Source organism: Eumetopias jubatus, unplaced genomic scaffold (genome assembly GCF_037043125.1).
Source record: "Eumetopias jubatus isolate StellerSeaLion01/CBP00866 unplaced genomic scaffold, mEumJub1_p1.0 scaffold_4, whole genome shotgun sequence".
NCBI classification, from domain to species: Eukaryota; Metazoa; Chordata; class Mammalia; order Carnivora; family Otariidae; genus Eumetopias; species Eumetopias jubatus.
The window spans coordinates 127,690,874-127,714,358 of record NW_028274810.1 but is presented as its reverse complement, the minus strand read 5'-3'; the positions used below and the strand labels follow the sequence as shown (position 1 = coordinate 127,714,358).

At 41.1% G+C, this 23,485-nt stretch overlaps 2 protein-coding genes across 5 annotated transcripts in view; both read right to left on the bottom strand.

Annotated features, from left to right (window-relative positions):
• TAF2 (TATA-box binding protein associated factor 2) overlaps positions 1-6,510 on the bottom strand; it is an 83,259-nt gene extending 76,749 nt beyond the window's left edge. For all 4 annotated transcript variants that reach the window (XM_028090856.2, XM_028090857.2, XM_028090858.2 and 1 more), the window contains exons 1-2: positions 5,853-6,510; positions 5,348-5,402 (exon numbers count right to left, since the gene is read on the bottom strand). In XM_028090856.2, the coding sequence (XP_027946657.1) occupies positions 5,348-5,402; positions 5,853-5,935 (138 nt within the window). In that variant the 5' untranslated portion in view covers positions 5,936-6,510. The remainder of the gene's footprint in view (positions 1-5,347; positions 5,403-5,852) is intronic.
• Positions 6,511-6,584: 74 nt separating this feature from the next.
• DSCC1 (DNA replication and sister chromatid cohesion 1) lies at positions 6,585-23,268 on the bottom strand. The gene is made up of 9 exons (XM_028090861.2): positions 22,786-23,268; positions 20,632-20,800; positions 17,902-18,036; positions 15,381-15,471; positions 14,121-14,259; positions 13,376-13,428; positions 13,038-13,192; positions 10,383-10,531; positions 6,585-7,693 (listed from the first exon to the last, which is right to left on the bottom strand). Exons 1-9 carry the CDS (start codon positions 22,962-22,964, stop codon positions 7,585-7,587), a joined length of 1,179 nt encoding a protein of 392 aa, XP_027946662.1. The 5' UTR covers positions 22,965-23,268; the 3' UTR covers positions 6,585-7,584.
• Between the last annotated feature and the right edge of the window lie 217 nt (positions 23,269-23,485).

The following is a 23,485-nucleotide window of genomic DNA, read 5'->3' as shown; positions in this document are numbered from 1 at the left end:
AGAGATTCACGCCATCAAATATTTGAAAGATGTCTACTACATCCTCATTTAACTCAATTATTTGGCCAATACAAAAATCGAGTAGGTTTTAGAGCATGATGGTGAATTATCACAGACCTGCCAATCACAACCAGTTTCAGATGTATTTTTATTGCAGAAAATCATCATAGCTCTTGGTAACTAGTATTGAAACTAATTATCAAGCAAACGCTTTTCCCCAATTCTTATCAGAAAAAAAAAATATCAGACACAGGTTTCCTTCAAACAGCAGAACCCCTTCACTGTCACCTAATAACTAAAAGCTATACCAATTCTCCTGCTCAATCAAAACATAGTCCAAAAGTCTCTTGATTCCAAGATAGCCCATAAAGAATTACACTAGTATATTATATTGACTGCATTATGCTAACTGGACCTGGTGAGAAGGGAAGAGCAAGTTCTCCAAATGCTTTAACAAAAAACATATGGATGGCAGAGGATGCAGGTTAAACTGCATCAAAGTTCAGGGGCCTATCACATGAATAAAGCTTCTAAGGTTCCAGTATTCTGAGGCATATGAAAATACTCCTTTCAAATGAAAGATAAGTTGCTTCATTTTGTACTTCCCACCAAAGTGGGGAGGGGAAGGAGGAAGGGACACAAAACTTGGTGGGCTTCTTTGAATCCTGGAGGCAACATATACATCTATTTTGTATATATGCAACCTATTAAGTTATCAGCTTTGAGAGAGGTCCAGACCAAGAAGAAGTTCTCAACAGGTCCAGGCTGTGGTTCAAGCTGCCCTGACACTTGGACCTTCTGACTCAGCAGATCCAATAGCACTGGAAATGTCCATGGCAGACAGAAGGTGCTCTACAGACTGTGGCTTTTCCCAATAGAATGACAGTGCAAATTCCTGAGGTTTGAGAGGAAGGCCACAAACTCTTCTATCACCAACTATATTCCATTTGCAGAGCAACTACTGGTTTGCTACTGGACCCTTCAGTAGAAACTCAGTACATGACAATGGGACTCCCAAAGACTGTTACCTGAAATGACCATGATGTTATGGATATAAAGCTATGAAAAATAAAACTGGGCACGTGTAGCAGTTTTCCACTTTTAAATGGAGACAACACATCTGAGCCAGGCCCAAGCAGGTTCATAAAGTACAGGCAACAGCATGAGCAGGTGCTCAGAATCCAGTAAGACTTCCTTGCACTGCTTCTCTACCTCTCCCTCAATCTATACCTATGGTCTCATGGAGAGTTTCTATGCTCAGCTAACAGGACAAAGCACAAGTCCGAATTAGGAGTAAGCACAAAGGATGCTACCACCAGCCGGAAGTGGATAGGAACTGCCATGAGAATGCCACTGAAGTGTGGCCCTGGAAGAGAGTGGAAGAAAGTTCTACAGCTGGCAGAATGTTGGGAAATACATCTGGCTATACACTCTTTGTAGAGGTAGAGATGTCCTCAAGTATACAACTACACTGATCCATGGGCAATTGCTAATAGGTTGGTTAGGACCTTGGTAAGAACAAACTTAAAAGATTGAAAACAGGAAGATGGTAGAAGTGTATGGATGGATTGCTCAGAACAGGTACAATGTGAAAATATCCATATCGTTATCACATAAGTGAACATCAGAGGGCATCCACAACAGAAAGGACCCCCCAAAACCAACTGGCAAGATGAAGTAGATTTGCAGACTCTTTCCCTAGTCACCCTACCCAATATACAAAATAGTCATAGTGGCAGAATAGAGGCTATGCATGAGCCCAATAACATGGTCTTCCCTTGACGCCCAGAGCACCAAGGATGATCTGATCTGGCTACCACCACTGCTGAGTGCCCACTACCAATAGCAAAGGATCATACTAAGCATCCAATATGGTACTAGAAAGACCAGTCAGTCTCCTCGGTAGGAGAATAAGCATGAGACAGCTCACATCAAGAACATATCTGTCCTTATAAGAGCAGACATAGTCTAGCTTTTCCCTCCCAAACCACAACATACTTATAGAAAACCTTATATAACATTGTAGTATCTCATACATGCCTCTAACTAAGCATACAGCGAAGTGTCGTGATGGGCTCTTACACACAAAATTTACTGGTTTTATCTTGTGCCCAACATCCAAAAGCGCTGGCATGATCAACTGCTGAAGGCTCAGTTACTGCATCAGTTGAGAGACCTCTAAGAGGATGCTATTTTAACTAGCGGATAATATATAGGGTCATCTTTCCATAGCCAAAACAGATCTGCAAACCAAAAGGTAAAAGTTGGAGTGACTGTTCTATTATGTCAAAAAACACACTGAAGGAATTTTTGCTGTCTTTTTAACCTTGGGTTCAGTATGTTTGGCCAGTAGAAAAATGCATCCACCAGGCACATAGTCATGGTTCCATTACACTGGAAGCTGAGACTGTCCCTTGACCACTTTGGGTTCCTCATGCCACTAAATCATCAGGCAGAGAAAGAGGTCACTATACTGATTGGAATGGCTAATCCCAATTATCAAACAGAAACTCAGGTTCTGCTACACAGAACGGACAACAATTCTATCTGCAGTCCGGGGGATTCACAGGATGCCTCTTAGGGCTCCCTTGACCAACAGTCCTCATCAATGGAAAAGTGCAACAACCCGATAAAGGACAAGAAAGGATGCAGATCCTACAGGAATGAAAGTCTAGCTCAGACCCAAGAGAAACATCAGCAGAAGAAAAAGGAAAAATGGAATGGGCGGAAGAATAAGGAAGCTGTTATCAACTCTGGCCTTGACACCAGCTGCAGAAAGCAGGGGCTGTAGCAATTAAGTTTCACATTCTCTTACCCAATTTTCTTGCCACTACTTTGGATGAAAGATAGTGGTGGTAGCTAATACTTCAGGTGGGAGTAGAGCTGAGCTGCCGTATCCTCACATGAGCTCATGAGGTGAGGGACTAGCAAGCTTCCTAAAGGGTCAGGCAGTAAATAGGCTTTGTGGTGCTCACAGCCTCTGTCACTCTGCCACTGTAGCTCCAAAACACTTTAGACAATATATAAATAAGTGGGTGTGGCTGTACTGCAATAAAACTTGTTACAAAAATAGGTAGTCAGCCCTTGCCAACCTCTGCAATAGTAGGTAAGACTTCATTCAGTTCCCTGTGTAGCTTCTCATCTCAACAAAAAACAAGAAAGAATGGTTTGGGGGCAAATGGGTAGACTATTCCAGATATTCTCCTTTTGCCCCTCCTAATCCACTCTCCATTCTATACCCCAGGAGTTATATTAACTGGCCACTAGTCCTGTAGCTTCCGGCTGGGGTGGTCAAATGGGAAGCATGAGGAGAAAATTGGAAGAGCAGAAGGAAAAGTGGGCTCATTACATCTATCCTTCCAGGTTCCTCGCTGCCCAGCTGAGGGAGGCAGTAGCTTCATTCTTCCACCAAAGTCCACACCTCCTATAAGGTGACTCCTTCCCACAGCTACTATAGTCTATTATACCCTAGTAACCACTTCCTTTATTCTTTCAGGTTTAGAAATGTTAACTGTTCCTTGTTGCCAACCTAGCGCGCCCCACCATCTCTTGGTTTCTCTTAAAGCTGTTTGTTCTAAATAGTCCTTTTACAACTTTCCCTCAATTAACCTGTATGAATATGCTGCTTATTTCCTTCAGGACCCTAATCCACTCACCATCCAACCAATTTTTCCAGTGGGAAACCCCCAAATCATTCACAACTCCTTCCTAACATTCTTAGTAAGAGTCATCTCAGTTCCTTCCCATCTATTATTTCGGCAGGTGCAGAGGAGGTGGAGAGGGGGAACAACAGACAGAAAGGAGCTGCAGGTGACTCTTAGGTCATCCTTGATTAAAAAATGGCTCCGTCACTTTCTAACTTTATGCCCTGAAGAAAGTTACTCTCCAGTTTTTCAGCTGCTTTAATTTTAAAAATGAGGATTAAAATATGTCTACTTCATGGGGTTTTTGTGATTAAGTGAGGTCACACACATAAAACCTTAGAAAAGTCTCATACATAGAATGTACTCAATAAACGTTCACTATAATTCAATCACGTCAACTCTATTTCTATACCACTTTCATTACTGTTATTTTCTTTCAGGGCTTCATCATTTCTCCACAAGATTATTACAGTAACTTCTTAACTAAACTCCCTAATTCTCCTATCTTCCCTACCTAATTACTACAACACAACACACCTAAAGTATCCTTCCATGAAGGACAAGGTAAATAAAGCTGACCCTTGAACAACACAGGTTTGAACTGCACAGGCCCACTTATATGTGGATTTTTTCCTAATACAGGGCAGTAATGTAAATGTATTTTTTCTTCCTTATGATTTTCTTAATAACACGTTCTTTCCCTACCTTCCTTTATTACAAGAATACAGTATATAATAAACACACAAAATATGCGTTAATCGACTGTTCATGTTACTGGTAACGCTTCTGGTCAACAGTGGGCTCTTAGCAATTAAGTTTTTGGCAAGTCAAAAGTTATACCCATATTTTTGACTGTGCAGGGAGTCGGGGTCCCTAACCCCTACATTGTTCAAGGGTCAGCCCTAACCACAGGCAGGGAATATTGATAGAGAAATTCCTTAAATAAGGAGATAGGACTTAGTGAACCTTTAAGGATTCTAAGATTCCTATAATAGGTTACTTTTTTATTTAACTGTACAGCTCATCTTGAGTAAACATACACATACAGGGGTAACATTTCCAGAGGGAAGTTCAAGCCATTACCCCCCCCACAAAAAACAAAAAACAAAAAACAAAAAACAAAGATAGCTCACTAAGATTTGTCTCTTTAATACAGGTCCCCCCAAATTAAGTACTTAGGCAGCCAAGGACTGCCCCAGAATGGATTATATATGCAATCTATACACCTCAAAGGAAAGGGGTGGTGTTTACAAGATTTTAAACACCTTACCTAAACCTTTACAAAGCAGTGCTCCTAAATCAAGTCAGCCAAGAATCAGAAAACAAAACTGGCCTCTTAGCAGCCAAGTTGAGTCAGTGAGAGTACTAACCTTAACTTTTTTCACAGAAGAAATTTCACTATGGGCTTATTCTTGTTTCATGCACAATTCTAAAATGCTTGGTAATACAGACTTTCATATTCCACAACAGATTAAACAGAATAAAATGTTAATCCAGAAACAAAAAAAAAAAAAGAGAGCGAGCGAGAAGGGAGACTTGAGGCAGTCAGTAGAGCAGCAAGGCTATGTACCTTGGAGTCACACAGACCTGAATTCTAAATCTTACCTATTCTTGAAACATAGTCATTTGGAAGGGAAAGTTTCTAAATACTGTAAAGGGTGTTTGAACTTGCTACTGCTTATAATTGTTGAGAATATACTTACCACAACAGATTTTCTCTGGAAGTTTATGTTGTTGATGCAGACGACCTGATGGGTTGTATATTAAAAAAGAAAAAGAAAATACTCCTGTTATTAAATAAAAGCATAATTCTATCAAAGTGTAAATAAGAAGTTCTAAGCAGCTCACAATCATACTTTATCTTTTATTTTACAATCCTACTAGGGTAGGATGCATGTTTAAGGATGCATGTCTAAGGTAACTGCATGTTTTAAATTTAGTAACAGCCACGAAAATAGATTTCTTTGTATAAAAATACGGCCAGGTACTTTAAGAAAAACACTTATTCACCTGCCAGGGGCATTAAATCTGTTGAACAATACTGCCATTCAAAACCATACATACTGTCCTACAAACGGCATTTCCAGCACGGTGAGTGGGCTCTAGTTTCCCACATTTCCCAGGCTCACCAAGGCAGCTTCAAGCAATCACAAAATCTAATTAATAAAAACAAAAGCTAGGAAAGGAACACACAAAAAAAATACTTATAATTTATATGGCCTTGGGCTTTCAAAGCCCTTGTCTCCTTTCTTCCTGTTCATTCTGGCGGGTTCTAAACCAGTTGGCGGCATGAAGCGCTCCCACCGAGCTTGGCGTCCTCGTTTCCCGAGGGGCTGCCGGGTATCACCAGCCTCCGGCACCTCCCACTCCCCGCTCCCCTACGCTCCCGACAGTCATGCCCCGCGGCCAGGGCTCCCTCGGCGCCCACACCCCGCCGCCGCCTCAAACTTGCTCCCGCGACTCGGCTCCTTTTAGCCGTCTCCGGCGAGCTTGTTACGAAGATGCTCCTCTCACCAACCGCTCAAAGCCACAGACAGCCGACATCTTGCCTGTCACCTCTGACCTCTGGCGTCAGCGGAAGTGGGACGGCGGCGAGGGCGGGAGCCGGAAGTTTTGTGTCAGTGGGTGGGGCTCGCGCGATAATAGGAGGGGTTTTGCATTTGCTTTTCCAGGCACATGCAGTGGGAGACAACTGTTAAAATTGAAGAAATATGTGATGGTTTGCGAAAAGCGGGGCGGGGAGTAGGTGGCGGTCTTAGAACAGGGATACATGAAACCAGAAGAAGGGGAGGTCCTGCTGGTTTGCTGTGTGAAGGGACACCGTGAACTCATTGGGCCCCAGTGATTGAAGCTGTGACACAAATAATTAGACCCCAGGTAGTCTAACTCAAACTTCAGAGTCCTCACTAGATACTGCCTCAGTATTTTTTTTTCAAATAATTTTACATACATACAGAACATTTATTGAAAAGACAAATATTTTGAAGCCATCAACATTTGCAGTTCACGTACAAGAGAATAGAACAGTTGTAAATTTCAGTAACAGTTAAATCTTGGTTAGGTAATTGTGGATTACCCATTAACATTTTTTTAACCTTGGATCAGATTTATCTTTGGCCTAAGCCCGCAAACTGTCCTGGTGACAAGTTTATTAGCTAAGTTAAAATTAATTTGACCTTTGGTCTAAATGAATGCAAATCAGGAAAATAAAGCTATAAAAGAACTTTAAAACATTCCAAAATCCATTAGACATTACTTGTAGTTTTCCAGTACTACCCGTGTCAGTTTTCTCCATTACAGGATTATAAATTGCTCTATTAGTATTCTTCACCTAAGATTGAGTATCAAATCCATTTCATCCCAAAGTGCACATGGACATCAGCCAAGCAACACAGCAGCTATTACCAAGCCAATTTCATCAATGCAAATGACTAATTTAGGTAACAGAGAGGATCTAGTGACTCCCTGTCTTGGTGGAATGTTGAAAATAGAGAGGAAATCACTTGAGAAATGACATTTAAGTGAATAATTACTCTTCTAGGAAACTATTACTATTTAGTCCTCTGAAAAAGCCTTTAAATTTGTTAATGATTAGAACGTCAAATCCTAATTAAAGGAATGCAACTTTACATATAAAAAAGGCAACACTTTTCTATAAATAAAACCACATAGACTCGAGATATACTAAATATAGGGAATAACTTTCTTTTGTCCTTGTTTACACTGTATGCATAATGAAAAAATAACTTGAAAGATATAGAAATATCCTATTACCTTTAAGGGAAAAAGAGCAATAGTTTCAAAATGCTTAGGATTAGGAGAAAAATGTTTCAAAGTATGTTTTTTAAAATCTGGAATACAAATATATGCAATAATCTTTTTCTTATAACCGTCAATTTTATGAAGCAACTTTAGTCCCAAAGAACAGACTGTTGTTCTTTTAAGAAATGGGTCTTCTTGAATTGTAAACTTTAACACCATTTTGTATTGAAGAGCGAGAATATTTAGTGAGTAATGCCCCTATGGTTTGCTTCTCTCCACACAAATCTCTGTGGGAACAATTAAAAAAAAAATGAATTGCATGAATATGTTAGGGAACATAATATTCACAGTGCTAGTTATTTATATCTGTCTTGCCTAAATCCATCTTTCCAACAAGCATAAGGATGTGTGTTTGTGGAAGAGACAGGGTAGGGAGTGGTTACTAAGCCTTAATTGAACTAGCTACTTTACATGTAACCTCATTTAACCACAGAAAGAGTAAAAGTAATGTATTACTTAACCGCACATTAGATATGGGGCTCAGGTAGTCATGGATGGAACCAAACTTCGCTGCCAAATCTGCATGACTTCTAAGTCCAATTTTTTTTTTCCCATTATATCACACAGGCTCCAAATTAGAAATACAAGCCATGTGATATAGGAAGGTCTAGACACGGAGACCCTGGATCCTAGGCTACTTGTGTGTGCTTATTTATGTTACCCACCCTTCCTGAATTTTAGCTTCATCTTGTATACCCCAAAGAGGAGAAGGACTATGAACTGGAACAAAGGAGGTGAAGGAAGAAAGAAAGGACATGAGCTAGAGAAGGGAGCAAGGGCAAGGTCATACAGGGCCTTAAAGAACATGGAAAGAAGTCGTAATTTAATTCTAAGTATAAAGGGAAGTCACTAGGTGGGTTTTCATTAATGGAAAAGCAGAATGTGATCTAAGTTTTAAATAATGGAGGCAATGAGTTGATGATTATGGAAGCTAAGTGGTGAGTACATGGGCGGGTTCATTATGTTATATTGTCACTTTTGAATTTTTAAAAATTTTCCAAAATAATAAGTTTGAAAAGTGGGACAGGAGAAGAGGGGGAAAATATAAGTAGGGAGACCAATTCAGAGGCAGGTACTAGATGATCCATCAGGATTTGCTCATAGTTTGAAACAGGGAGCAAGAGAAGAAAAAGACAAGTATGATTCTCAGACTTTTTGCTTGAGTAACTGGATTACTGGTGGTGATGTTACAGAGAGAGGTGGAAGATGGGGTTAGGACAAGGTGGAACCACAGTTATGTTGTGGGCGTGTCAGGTTTGAAATTCCTCTTAGCTATCCAAGTGGAAGTGTTCAATAGGCAGCTAGATAAGAGAAACTGGAACTCAGGGAAAAGATCAAATATGAAGATAAAATTAGGAAGTCATTAAGTTTAAATCCAGGTCTAGATGAGGGCACCAAGGGAAAAAATATAAATGAAACAGCAGATGGTCAAGGATAGTCCTGGAGCACACCAACATTTAAAGATTGGAAAGAAAAGGGAGACATGAGGAAGAGACAGAAAAGGAGCTGCCTCGGGAGAGAAGGGACAAAAATGGTGTGTTTCAAGTAGAAAGTGGTCCACAGTGTCCAACAGTTCTAAGAGGCCAAGTAAACAAGGACAGACAGTTGACCACTGAAATGTAGAGAGATGGTTAAGAAAAGAATGGGAGACAAAGAAGCAGAAAGGAGTACAACAGGTTAAGAAAAGAATGGGAGACAAAGAAGCAGAAAGGAGTACACAAACTTTCAAAAGGAATTTCTTGTGAAGGAGAGCAGAGGGTATGGGGTCCAGTAGGTTGTTGTTTTTTGAAATGAGCAATACTACAGTATACCATATATTGATGGGAATAATCCAGCAGGTAGGGAGACATCAATAACACAAGGGGGAAAATGATAACTAGAGGATGTATGTCTTTAATAAGGCCAGAGGGATGGATCCAGTGCAGGAGGACTGGCCTTAGGAGGAGGGATGGTTCATGCATTATAGAGGAAGGCCTGCAAAGGGAGTATGTATGGACATAATACAAAGAGGCTGGCAGGTTTGGTGGTAGGAAAGAAGTTGTCCTTGTTTTTTCTCATCTGCTTCTATTTTCTCAAGAAACGAGGTCACAAGCTGCGGGTGAAGAGGAAAATAGAGGTATTGATGCCACGAAAAGCAAAAATATGAAAAGTGAGCTCCAAGGATAGAAAAGTTTCAAATGGTGCTTTGCCAAGGACCCAGCTAAGTACCACTCAAGCTCTCAAGTAAGACTGGCAAGTTCCAATGTCTTTTTCTCCAGGAAATTTGTCACCTGCCCACGTGTAGGCACAGAGTAAGCAGAAAAGTTGAGTTTTATCTTTGTGGATTTCTTTTTTTTGCCAGAGAGGTGTGATAAGGGGGAGAAAAGGCCACAGGAGCAAAGCATGCCCAGTAGAAGCTAAAGACCCTGAGCAGGAAATCCAAGCTGGGTAAAGGGAGGAGAGGACTGAGAAGCTAAGACACAGTTTAGAGGTGGCAGCATTAGTACATTTGAGGTCCTGTAAACAGTGACTAACGAGCTAGGTAGTTCTTCTGCAATCTGGCATCTACCAAAATGTTAAAGCGAGGCAGCAGGAAAGAGAGGAGGTATCCATCAGAGAGAGGGTTTGCTTTAGAGCCATAGCGGGGTATGCAGTCTGACTGGGCCTCAAAGAGCTGCAGTTTTGCAGGGAGGAGGGCAGAGAAGTGGTTTTAGAGGCAGCATGAGAAAGAAAGACAACACATTCCCCACCTCCAGGATCAGAAGTTGTAAAGAATGACAGAGAAGACAGCCACCACTTGAAAAAGTTTCAAAGGAAGACCATGTCCTCAGGGAACACTCAAAAAAAAAAAAAAAAAAAAAAGAAGTGTCCTAATCATAAATCTAAAACCCCTATGCTACAAAGAACTCTCAGAATCCACTTTAGTAAATTACTTACTGAATATATGGAGCAATGTCTTCTTCTGTCCACTTTTCCCTTAGAGAGAATAGACTGTTAAAACGTTCTTGATTATCCTCAGGCAAATCATCTACTTTTAGCAAAAATATGATTTCTGGTCTTGAGTGTCTATCCACCAAGGCTAAACCCTATTTAAAAATGAAATGAAAAAGGGCAGTTAAAATAATGGTCTAGTGTCTAAATACGACTCATTCTTTAGGTTTGGCTGAGCCCAAGCCACTTAAAATGTCAGCTATGTGAAATTTACACAAACTACCCAGAAACCCTCAATAGCCTTTTTCATAAAAAGAGCTCCATTAAACAGTGAATTCTCCTTTTCCCTTCTACAATCTGGCTTCCGCTGCTCAATTTATCAGGTTAGCTCGAGTTCAAAGTCACCAATGACCTGTCATTGCCAAATCTAGTGGGCCCTTTCCTTGGATTTGCTAGCCCTGTTTTCTTTATTAATGTTGCTTCCTCCCTCTTTGAATCTCCATCACTGACATCACCGTCTCATTATTTTCCTCCTAACTCAATGTTGTGGTTCCTTGGGGTTCCTACCCTGATCCCTCGACTTGTCTCACTGTCACTGTCCCGAGTGGCTCAACTCACCTCGACTAAACCTAGGACTGCAAACACTACTTACTTGCTAATGACAGTAACATAGGTATCTTCAACTCAAATTGCTCTTCCGAGAACGAGCACAAGAACTCTATATCCAAACCTATCTATGAACCCATTGTGTTTGTTACCCAAAACTGCTCTAGTCCCATTAGCCTAGGAAACCATGAAACCTGGGCATTATCCTCGATTCCATTATTCAAACCCCATACCTACATGGTCACTTAATCCTATAGATTTTAAGGCCTCAACATTTCCCTTATCCATTCTCCATCACCTATTTCTTTGGCCAGTACTTTCTTAGTTAGGAGTACATAACTATAGAGAGCCTGGAGACTTCTCCTTTTTCATAATCTAGCCAACCTTCCATCCAACCATCCTCAATGTCATCGTGTTCTTTCTAAAAGGCAGAATTCATCAGGTAGCTCTTCTGATGTCACTAAAAGGCCCCAGAGCTTTCTAAATAGGAATGAAATTCCTTAGCACAGACCATAGTGTCCCGCGCTGACTCACCAGCACCTTTTACTCTAGTCCTGCATCCCTACTAATAGTGCCCCAATTTGTATCCCTCCATGTCTCAGAACATGCTCTCCTGGGTCCTCATCTCTGCCCTTCCATCTAGAGAGTTCATAGTTCATCCTTTCAAATTCGGCAGCTCAAACAGCCATGCCTTCAGAAAATCATCCCTGATTGACCAGACGGGTAAGTCCCTTTTCTTTGCTCCCATAACATCTTGTACATGCCCTTCCCATGACACAGATCACTCTACATTATAAGAAAGGATTTATACATGTAATGTGCACCCCCATCTCCAGAGCTCAGGCTGAGGACCCTGACAGCACGTGGTTTTCTTCTCAGCATCTAGCGTGGTGCCTAGACATAAAAGGAACTCTAAATATTGAGCAAATCCTTTCACGCTGTAACAATACTTACTGAGCATACCCTACACGCCAGGCAGAATGCTGTACATTGGCAAGCAACAGTGAACAAAATTCTATCACAGTGGAGAGTGTGAAACCCACATAATTAAACATTTTCCCAGAGCTAAGCGGTCAGTGCCAGGAAAGAAAAATACAGGGTGCTCTGACAAAGTAAAACAGGAGGCATTTTTTTTTTTTTTTTAGAAAAAAGAAAAGCGTCCTTGAGGAAGTGACTCAAAGATGAATAGGAGGTGGCAAGGCGAAATTACAAAGAAGGTCATTCTAGAACAAAAAGCCTTGCGTGCAGGTCCTAAGGTAGGAGAGAGCTTGATGATCTTGAAAACCTGAAAGACGGCTGGTATGCAGTGAGCAGGAGAGGGGGAGGAGGAGATGGAGCTACAAGGGAGATGATGAAGTGTTTTTCAGGCCAAGATACAAATCCTGGATTTTTTTTTTAAGATTTTATTTATTTATTTGAGAGAGAGAGAAAGAGAACGCATTCGAGTGCACAAGCAGAGGGGAGGGGGGAGGGGAAGAGGGAGAGGGAGAAGCAGGCTCCCCACAGAGCAGGGAGCCCGATGCAGGACTCGATCCCAGGACCCTGGGATCATGACCTGAGCCAAAGGTAGACGCTTAACCGACTGAGCCACCCAGGCGTCCTCCTGGATTTTCTATCTTAAATGCTATGGACAACCATTAAATCTTAAGGATGACGTTCATCTAATCTGACTGGCATTTTTCAAAGGTCATTCTAGCAGCACTGCAGAGAATGGATCGGAGGTGGGCAAAATTAAAAGTACAGAGGGCCCGCTGAGGGACTTCATTGCTCCTTATAGCCAGACAAACATGACAGTGGACTATAACAGTGCTGGTGGAAACAGAAATGCAGCAGGTGGGAAGCAGGATTAACTGCACACGGGCCTGAGGGATCTCACTGAGGCGACAGAAACGTTCTAAAACTAGTGTTGGACTGAATGTACAGTCTGCTCCTAATGGAGATGGTGGCTAGGAAAATAAAGTGGCTCCAAGCTCAGTGGCAATACAGATTTCATGTCACCCAGTAACTAATGAGACCCCGTTGAGTTATGGTAGCAATCACCACTGCTAACCTTACCTTAAGCTGATCAAGCCTAGTTATCATTCCTTCGGGAACACTCTGTTGCCACACTTCTTGAAACTCAGCGAGGTTAAATTTCACTGCATTCTGAAGTAGCATCTGTGCTGCTGCTCTGCATATTTTATCAGCACTCAGTGCAAAATAAACTTCACCTAAGGAAGAGGAAGTTTCATATTGTCTTCTGACAATTCAATACACTACTGCTGTAACCTTTTCCCCAGCGCGATTTCTCAGAAAAAATTACACACTACTCACCTCCTGCAAACCCAGGCACGTGTTTCAGAAAGGCATACCAATCTTAACACAAACAAGTTAAATTACTTTCCAAGTCTTACCTTCCTCTACATATTTCTTTCCATAACATTTAAGACAGTGTGCAATCATTTCCCTGAAAAATTTAAAACACTCCTTTGAAAAGTTATCAATACATTTTTATGCATTATATCTTAAACGCCATTGCTAACTAAAAACTTAAGATAATATATTTTGAGATTTGAAACACTAAGTGATTTTGGTTGCTTAAGTAAAATTTTACAGGAGGAACTAACTAAAACATACTGGAAGGCTACTACGTGCCAGGCCCATGCTAAACATTTTTTCATGAATTACATAAGCATACATTATCACAAGATAACTTATGCATCATTTTTTTTAAGACTTTATTTATTTATTTATTTGACAGAGAGAGAGAGAGAAAGCGAGAGCAGGAACACAAGCAGGGGGATGGGAGAGCAGGGAGCCTGATGTGGGACTCAATCCTAGCACCCTGGGATGGGAGAGCAGGGAGCCTGATGTGGGACTCAATCCTAGCACCCTGGGATCATGACCTGAGCCAAAGGCAGACGCTTAACGACTGAGCCACCCAGGCACCATTCTTTGTATTTTTTAAGGTAGGGAAAAAAAGATGATGCACATTTATTCAGTCCAGTGACCAAAACTCCTAAGTCCTTCCTGGTTCTACGATTTTTTAAATTTCTGTAAGACATCAAAATATAATCTACTCCCTATATTTATTTGCACCCTGGGAAATAATTTTCTTCCCTTTAAGGAAGTTGGCAAGACAGTAATTAAAATACTTACTCTGGCTCCAATGGTCCAAGTTCCTGAAGGCAAGTATTCAAAGGAACTTTATCAAAAGACCAAGATTCAGAATCCACAAGCTGAGTTACGTGATTCAGAAGTTTCATCTCATAATCGAATTCAAGAATCCTCCAATAACCTACAAATTCCCAAAGTAATAGTAACAAAGGACATTGTAAGCAAATTAATTGGCTAATAGATTGATAAAGAAGCAGTGTGCTCTTGCCCAGGACAAAAAAGAGACACTAGAAGTCTTACCTTTCTTTATAAGCAAGGCTTCTTTTTACACTTTTCTCCTAATCAGTACGAATTGTGTCTGGAGAGAAACCCTAGTGGTTTTTAAAAAGTACCTTACATATGACTCATTTTTTTCAAGTCCTTTAATAATGATTTCAGAATAATCTTGTCAATCTAAATGAAAATGCAGAAACCTGTAGCTGGTTCAGTGATTTCAAGAGAACATTGTACAAATGAGGTGAAGGTCGTAGGTTGGATATCCCGCATGTGATCTCCACTCTGGGGCACTGGCATGGTTATAACTCTCATCTAGTTGTCTTGCAGAGGTGTTCTTGGGCTCAGAAAGAAGCCTAGGTCACTCAAGAGTCAACAGACTCAGAGGTATGATATGAACCAGTAGCAAGATAAAGGCTGGACATCAAGATACCTTTCCCTATTCTTGTGAAAGATCACAAAATGCCAACTGATCATTGAAGGCACCACCACCACCCCTGGAGAAACAAATCAAGTATAAATCCAGCATTTCCAGGGGAGAATGTTACTATTGCTATTCTGAAAAAAATAAAGGCAACATTAGAAAAGGGAGTGTGTGATGTCAATCCGAGAAAATGCCAGGAATAATCTATGTACCCCTCAACACAGACCAAAATTTTATCCATCCCCAGGCAAGAAGTGAAAAATGCAGAGAGTTGCATTAAAATCCACTGGTTTCTAACCTCAACATTCATGGTACCCATATACTGTAGCAATTAACAGCAGGCATCCATGATTTAAAACTTTATTTCCAAAAAGCCCTGTTAGGAGTGGTTGGAGTCACTGGTCACAGCTGGACCTCTTCATGTAAACATCACATGTAGTCTCTACCCCACATCCAAAAACATAAATATCATCAGCTTTAAGCCCAAAATTAGATTAAATAGATAATATGCAATGGATGAAGAGGTCCATAAATTTCTTTCTCACATGATGCTGGTAGAAACAGAAAATTCCATCATTATTAATAATTATGATAAGTAATGCTACCTTCAATCTCACAGGCATTTAGAACTTGTAACTGGACCATCATTTCTTCCTCGCTTGCCTGAATTTGATCAAGCAAATCTTCAGTTGTATACTGAAACAAGGAAAAAAGAAAAAAAAAACCATTCTAAGTCCTTTGAAGAATATTTTTTTAGACTTATTGAATTTGGGAGAATAGATACATACAACAGATTAAGGCAATATTTACACTATAGTTCAATTTCTTCTGATAATGTGTAATGATTACTACATGAAATCTAAGAAGAAAATATAGGGGTAAATCTTTGTGATGTCGAATTTAGCCACAGTTTTGTAGATAGTATGCCAAAAACACAAGCAGCAAAAGAAAAGATAAATTGGATTTTATCAAAATGAAAAACTTCTGTACTTCATCAAAATATCATCAATGCAAAAGGACAAATATTGTATAATTCCATTTGTATGGGATATTTAGAATAGTCAAATTCAGAGATGAAAAGTAGAACTAATAGTGATTGTCAGAGGATGGGAGCAGGAGAGACTGGGGAGTTGTGTTTAATGGATATATAGTTTCGTCTTGGGAAAGATGAAAGGTTTCTATGGATGCATGGTGGTCATGGTTGCATAATAGTGTGGAGGTACTTAATGCCACAGAACATTACACACAAAAATGGTTAAAATGGTGAATTTCATGTTATGTATATTTATCACAATTTTTTTTTTAATCAAGAAAGTAAAAACACAACCCACAAAATGGGAGAAAATAGAAGCATATTATATATCTGATAAGGAACTTGTATTTAAACTATATAAAGAATGCTCCTACAACTCAGTAATAAAGTGACAACCAAATAATTGGACAAAGGAGTTCCTGGATCGACAATTTTCAATGAAATACAAATAGTCAAGAAGCACATGAAAAGATGCTTAACATCATCAGTCATCAGGGAAATGCACAAGAAAACCACGATGATACCACTTCAAATCCACTGGTATTGATATAAAAAAAGATAATAACAAGTGTCGTCAGGGAGGTGGAGATATTGGAGTCCTCATACAATGGGAATGTAAAATGGTGCAGCCACTTTGGAAACAGTCTGGCAGTTCCTCAAAAAGTTATAAAGAGTTACCATATGACCCATCAATTCCACTCTTATTATGTACATACCCAAAAGAAATTAAAACACAGGTCCACTAGAAACTTGTACATGAATTTTCACAGCAGTGTCCTTCATAATAATCAAAATATAGAAAGTTATCCATGACTCTCAACTGATGAATGAATAAATAAAATATGGTATATCCATAAAATGGAGTATTTTTAGCAATAAAGAGAAATAAACTACTGATATATGCTACAACATGAACCTACCTTGAAAAACATCAGAACAAGTCAAAAAAGCCAGTGAGAAAACGTCACATATCATATGATTCTATTCATATGAAATACCCAGAAAGGGCAAATCAAGAGCAAATCAAGAGATTGAAAGTAGATTAGTGGTTGCCTAGGGCTGAGTGGGAGAGGGAAGCAGGGAAAGGTAAGATTAGAAGGTAACAGTTAAAATTAGAAGGTACAGGGGCACCTGGGTGGCTCAGTCGTTAAGCGTCTGCCTTCGGCTCAGGTCATGATCCCAGGGTCCTGGGATGGAGCCCCGCACCAGGCTCCCTGCTCGGCGGGAAGCCTGCTTCTCCCTCTCCCACTCCCCCTGCTTGTGTTCCCTTTCTCGCTGTCTCTCTGTCAAATAAATAAAAATCTTTAAAATAAATAAATAAATAAATAAATAAATAAAATTAGAAGGTACAGGGTTTCCTTGGGTTGAGGAAAATATTCTGAACATCATCGTGGTGACTGACCACACAACTCTGTGAATATCCTAAAACCACTGAATTAAAGTCACTTTAAAATGAGTGAACTGTCTGGTATACAAAATTGTATCTCAATAAAGTGGTTACCAGAAAAAGAAAAAGAAAAAAAGAAAATCAATCAGTCAATGGAGAAAAAGAGAACATAAATATGGTCTTCAGATTGCCCGTGCAGGTCTGTAATTTCAAACTACATTAAAAACTGGAGAATTTTTTTTTACTTGGCTTGTAAATAGTTTTCCATACTTTCAGGAATCAGTTAATTTTCACATGAGAATAAGAATACTTTCTATTTCCATAAAATCTTTTTTGAAGAGCCTCTATAATTTTTAATTAAATAAAAATTAATTTATCTTCTAAAAAATGTATTCCATAGTTAGGAACCTGTGAAGCTTTCAGCTATGTAAATGACACCATGATATCTAGGATCTGCTTTAAAGTACTCCTGAAAAAGAAGGGGGAAAAAAAAAAAAAGCGGGAAGCAGCGTGGGGACAGAAGCAACGAGACTGACAAAATATTGATAAATGTTCAAATGGGTGATGAATATATGGGGGTCTTTCTGCTTTGGGGTATATTTGAAATTTTCATAATGTAAATATAAACATTAAAAGTAAGAATGTCACCATCAGTGCCTCTAATTATAGTTCTATTTTTTAAGTTTCAAATGAAAATAAGTCTTACTTTTGAATGATTTGAATCCTTTTCTTTTTGACTGTCGGGTCCTTCATAGGTATTTTCCATCAAAAGCTTCTTTAGCTTCTTTAATTTAGGTCTGCATCTTCTTAATTCCCAATAATTATTAGAAAAACCAAAGATCTAGAAAATATAAAGATATAACCTTTTAGGGGCCATTCTAAAAGAAAATTTCACACAAAATTTCAACCAACTCATCCACTCTCAATAAAAAAAGAAGAGAGCCAGGTAATCTGCTTTCTATTGAGAAGGCACCCTCCAGCCATCTCAAGCAAATGGATGGGTATCTTCAGGAAGATCTTTTCAAACCCGAATTAAGAGGACACTGCCAACACAGTGAAAACCAGTCATTGAGCTCAGTATCTCAAGTGTACTATGGAAACTAGGGTATGCCCAGAAAAAGAATGATCAGGATGGTGACTATTCTGCAAATCTGATGGAAACAATAGAAAATGAATACTTTTAGGCTGGAAAACAAAAAATAAAGAAGATACATGATCACAGTCTTCAAATAATGAAGGGATGTTAAAGGAGAGAGGGAGTATCCTTGTTCTATGTTGCTTACGGTGTCAAAATCTAGCAGAAAGTTAAGGAAGAAATATTTCTTTTCAGTGCAAGAACTTCCTACTATCTAGAGTTGCAGCTAATGCCCTATTGTGAAACAGTGAGAGGCTCATCACTCAAAGCAATCCAGCTGACAGTGGCTACTTGATGGGTGAGTATGTTACCCCTCCCTACCTCTGGGACTTGCCAGTATCTAGCACTTGGTAGGTACCCAGTAAGTGGTTCACATAAATAAGGAAAAAAGGCTGAACTGGATTATATGCGGGGTGCCTTCCAACTCTAAAATGCAAGGTCAGGGGATGCTTCTACTTTCAAACTAGTAAAAGGCTTGATTGATTAGACAAGGCCCAGCCAAACCTGATGGTAATGTTGTTGAACCCGACGATTCCAAAAGAGGAGCTTAAGGACCAAACCAAAAAGATCAATTTCATCCACAGTTCACAAACTGACAGGCTGCTGGTTATATCCAAAGCACAGATGCTGGTGTGTGCTTTGTGTTGTGCGGAAGGGATAGTTAGTATAGAGTTGAAACTAGCTGCTGACATGGAAATATCAGAGGAGATTTTGTCCCAAGATCTAAATGTCAAGGTTTACCTGAAAACAAGAAGTCAGAAGATTTGGCAGCTCTGGGCCTGCTTTCCCACAAGGCCAAGCTGTGGCCGCCCACCTACATGGGACTTGTTTTCTTCAATTTGCCACAGACCCCACCATTCTCTGTTGTTGCAGAGACTGGTAACCACTACCATTTTATCAGCAGCAGCCTGTTTGGCCCACGTGCATTCCTCACCTAGCCCTTCTAGGCATCTAGAAGTGCAACCACAGATTAAACCTTTAGTTGGTAGATCTTTGGGGCGCTCCAATCAGTTAAGTGTCTGCCTTTGGCTCAGGTCATGATCCCGGGGTCCTGGGATCTAGCCCTGCAATGGGCTCCCCGCTCACTGCGAAGTCTGCTTCTCCCCCTCCCTTTGTCCCTCCCCCCATTCCACTTGTGCTTTCTCTGTCAAATAAATAAAATCTTAAAAAAAAAAAAGAAAACTTTAGTTGGTAGATCTGTTACACTGTACCCAGTCTCAGCGCACAGAATTTCCATAACGAGAGCTCAGAGGTACTCCCATATTGTTATACCCCTGCAAAAATACCTACAAAACAGGTACGCGATGAAAAAGTAACATCTTTTACAAAAGGCTGAACTGCCCATATTTCTAGTTAATTACAATTGAACCAAAATAGAAAATTTACTGGAAGTTACTCTGTTCTAGCAACATCATGGGTCACTGACATTTCCCAGTATTTTCCCTTATTTCTATTCCAATTCTAAGGCAGTAGTTGGCCTAAAGTCATTCCGAGAGAATTAAGGGCTGTGTTTTGATCATGACGTGTGTAATAATCTAGCCAGGATGGAGACTTCTATTTGGTATCTGTAAGCAGTAGTCTCCATAATAATTAAGAATTTATTATGCATGGCTAGAGACAATAATGAGCTAAACCGAGGTAAGAAACACACCTGCCTCAAAAATTCAAATTTCTTCATTTCTCCTCCTCATAACCATTACTTAAGGCATTTAGTTGTGGTTCGAGGGAGTCTCCTTTCAAAACATATCAAAACAAAACAGTAAGACTTACTAAAAATAGGTAAAACTTTTAGAATACATCACCTAATAATAAACTTTCCATGTTGCAGAAAATGGTCATCTTGTCTAGGACTTAAAAATCAAATAGGGAAAATAAGCCAACTTCACAAGACTCCAAACAATGCTGAAAAATTTTAAATTTCATTAGAGAACTTTGCAGATCCCCTGTGATTATACATTTCACAACTAAAGATTTTTTAAAAGATTTATTTTATTTATTATTTTAGAGAGGGGGGAGGGGCAGAAGGGAGAGGGAGCGAATCTCAAGCAGACTCCCCTGCTGAGCACAGAGCCAAACTCAAGGCCCATCTTAGGGCCCTGAGATCATGCCTGAGCCAAAAGCCAAGAGTCAGGTGCTTAAGTGACTGAGCCACCCAGGTGCCCCCATACTTAAAGATTTTATTTTATTTTTAATGTTAAATTTATTTTTTGTTGTTAATCACCGTACATTACAGCATTATTAAAGGCAATATTAGCACATGGGTTGTGATTCTCATATAAATTAGAAGGCAGAGAACAGTACCTCAGTGTGAATAATGTTACAATGCGTTTCCTCCATCTTCAGCTGGTCCGGAGTTTTACAATCAGGAATAAAAAGCAACATATTGGAAGTGTCTGCTGTTCTCAAGTCATACGTTTTGTCTTTACTGCACAGCACAGCCTGCTCATCTTTATCACCCCGAATCACAAGACTGCAGGAAAATGGGAAAAGAAAATACATGGTTTAGAGACACCAATAGACATCTTCATTATAAACAGTTCCAAAATCCTCTAGGCTTGTAGAATTTAAAAATTAAGTCTTGAGGCTGTGTCTGGCCCCTGTTTTCATCACCCTCGAGCACATGTTGGGCTCACAAAGCAAGGGCGGGGCCTGTTGAGAGACAGAGGGGCACCAGGTGGTTTCACCAAGGAACAATAATTCAACATGAGTAAGAAAGATCCAAAAAGGCCAAGAGGCCAACAATCACCATGTGGCACCTTCATGCAAACTGCTTGGAAGAGCACAAGACAAACCATCCAGTAGCTTCGGTCAAGATGTCAATTTCCTAAACCATGTTAAAGCAATACTTCTCAAACCTATGCATAGGCACCTCAGGGAATCTTATTAAAAAACTGAATCCCAATCTGCAGGTCTGGGATGGGACCCAGGATTCTGCATTTCTAACAGGTTCCCAGAGGATCACCCTGCTGTTGGTCCTGGTACCCAACTAAGGTGGGTCTTCTTGTTTTGTTCTGAATATCCCCTAACAATCAAAGAAGCACATCCTAGCCTACCCATCAGCTCTGTTGCAAAGGAACTGGGACTTTATAAAGAGAATATAAAGAGAACTGCAATGCTGAATGAAAATATATGAAAAATATGTTTTCACAAACTGCAGTAAATAAGTTCTGACAAAGGCTCACCAGTGGAAGAGAGCAAGAGGGGAAGGACATAAGGAAGAAGACTAAAGACAGAGATGACGGGATTGACAAGGGCATAGACTCCAGCAGTTTTGTCTGTAGAACGTTCAACTCTCCTGTACACTATTCACTTCTTTGAAAGAAATAAAAATAAAACCTGAAATAGAAGAATGTGTAAATGCTTTCTAAAATTAAGACTTAAAGTGAAAAGTGTTTTGTTTGTTTTAGTTTCCTTGTGCTATTAACACTTAACAGTCCCAAGTACCCACTCTTCAACATTTATTTCCACATTGCACTATCCATGCTTCAATATTTTGTTTAAACCCGTCCCCTGGCAAAAATGTTTTTAAAACACACATTTCTAGGTCCTTCTGGATTGCCAGGTGGATGAGTAGTAACTGGATAAAAACAAAGTCCGCACACCTGAAGTCCTTTCTTAAACCCCGCGCTCCCCCTCAACTCAGCTGGAATGAAAACCAATAAACGAGGTTCCCCTCGGGCTTCCTTATAGATCCTTTGTGGCTAGCATCTGCAGAGGGCCAGTTAATTGTAACAGTGTCAGACAGTAAATATGAAAACTGAAAGCCTGAAGAGTTCAATTTAAAGAAATCTACAAGAGAACAAACTACCTAATAAAATACAGGTGTTGGATGGAGGAAGGGCGGTGCAGAAGAGAAGCAAACCAGAGCCCCTAACTCCTATTTCCAGAAGCTGGGAGTGCCCAAAGTTGAACGATTCTCTAGACTTCTCCTCTTATGTTTTTTAATCCAGGGTTTTGCAGCAAATGTGTAGCTGACCCAAAATTAGAAACAGCTTCAGATTTCCATTAAATGACCCCACGCCGAGTCTGTGTTTTGAGGGCCTCCCACAATGACCAACTCTGTGGAACGTCTTTCAACTTATTCCCTACAGTCCGACCTACTTATGGAATATAAGTAGAAGGCAAGGAGAACTGTATAAATATTAGATAGTAGCACTGGATTTTAAGCTAGAATGGCGGAAGTGTTCAGTGCAGTTCCTGGCATCCCGGTTAAGGTCTCCAAAATGTCACTGAGGTTATCTTTCCTGCTTTGTTTCCGCGGACGCAGGCCTCCCCCAGATCAGCTGGACCTGTCCTCCGTATGACCTCAGTCCCGCTAAGGGGGCGGACCAGCAGTGGCGTAGACTCCGCGGGGAAAAAAAGGCAGCGCGCTGGAAAGGAGGCCTCCCGGCAGCTGCGAGCCCTGCGCTGAAATCAAGGCGCGTTTCCGGCCCAGTCTCCCCGCGGGGCAATCACCTGTGCCCGGCCTCCAGCTGCTGGCACAGCGCGGGCTCCAGCTCCAGCAGGCAGAAGTCGCCGGCAGCGGCGCCGGCCCCGGGGCCGAAGCCCAGGCAGTGCACCACCGGCAGCAGCTCGGCCGCATTCAGCTTGGCGATCTGGAGCGTCGCGTCCACCTCCGCGCGGGTCCGCCTCATCGCTGCGCCCGGAGGGGGGCACCCGCAGGGCTAACGAGAGAGAACTGAGCTCGCCGAGCAACCCGGACCCTGCGAGAAGTACAAGAGAAAGGGAAGAGATTTTCAAAAGCGCGCCAAGGCGGCGGGGGGCATGTTTCCGGGGCGGGGCGTCCGCGGGAGCGTCCAAAGGTCCTCGCGGCGCTGCCCCGCGGCGGCGGCCGCTCACCCCACGCAGAGACCCGGCTGCGGGAGTAAGGCCAAGCTTCTGCGGGGCATCTCGACCGGACCTCGTGGGAGCTGCGCTGCCACCCCGCCGGGCGCCACGCGGAACTCTCGCCCACCCCTTCCGCTGCCCCACCTCTGGTTTCCCGCCGGCGCCCCCCCCCTTTCGTCGCCATCAAAATGGCCTCATTCTCCGCCAGGGGCGGCCCTTATGCTAAGTACTCTGCGTGCATCAAGTTATAAATCCTTCACCACAAGCCTTTAAGGTGGTCCCCGTTCCTCCCATTTTTGCAAATGAGGTGAGCTCCTGGCCCAGGGTG

Excerpts from the sequence above, each read along its gene's own strand:
- DSCC1 (XM_028090861.2), bottom strand. The coding sequence starts at position 22,964 with ATGAGGCGGACCCGCGCGGAGGTGGACGCGACGCTCCAGATCGCCAAG. Across the intron at positions 20,801-22,785 it reads CAGCTGGAGGCCGGGCACAG|TCTTGTGATTCGGGGTGATA; the intron begins GTGATTGCCCCG and ends ATTTTCCTGCAG. Across the intron at positions 14,260-15,380 it reads AAATGCCTGTGAGATTGAAG|GTTATTGGAGGATTCTTGAA; the intron begins GTAGCATTACTT and ends GGGAATTTGTAG.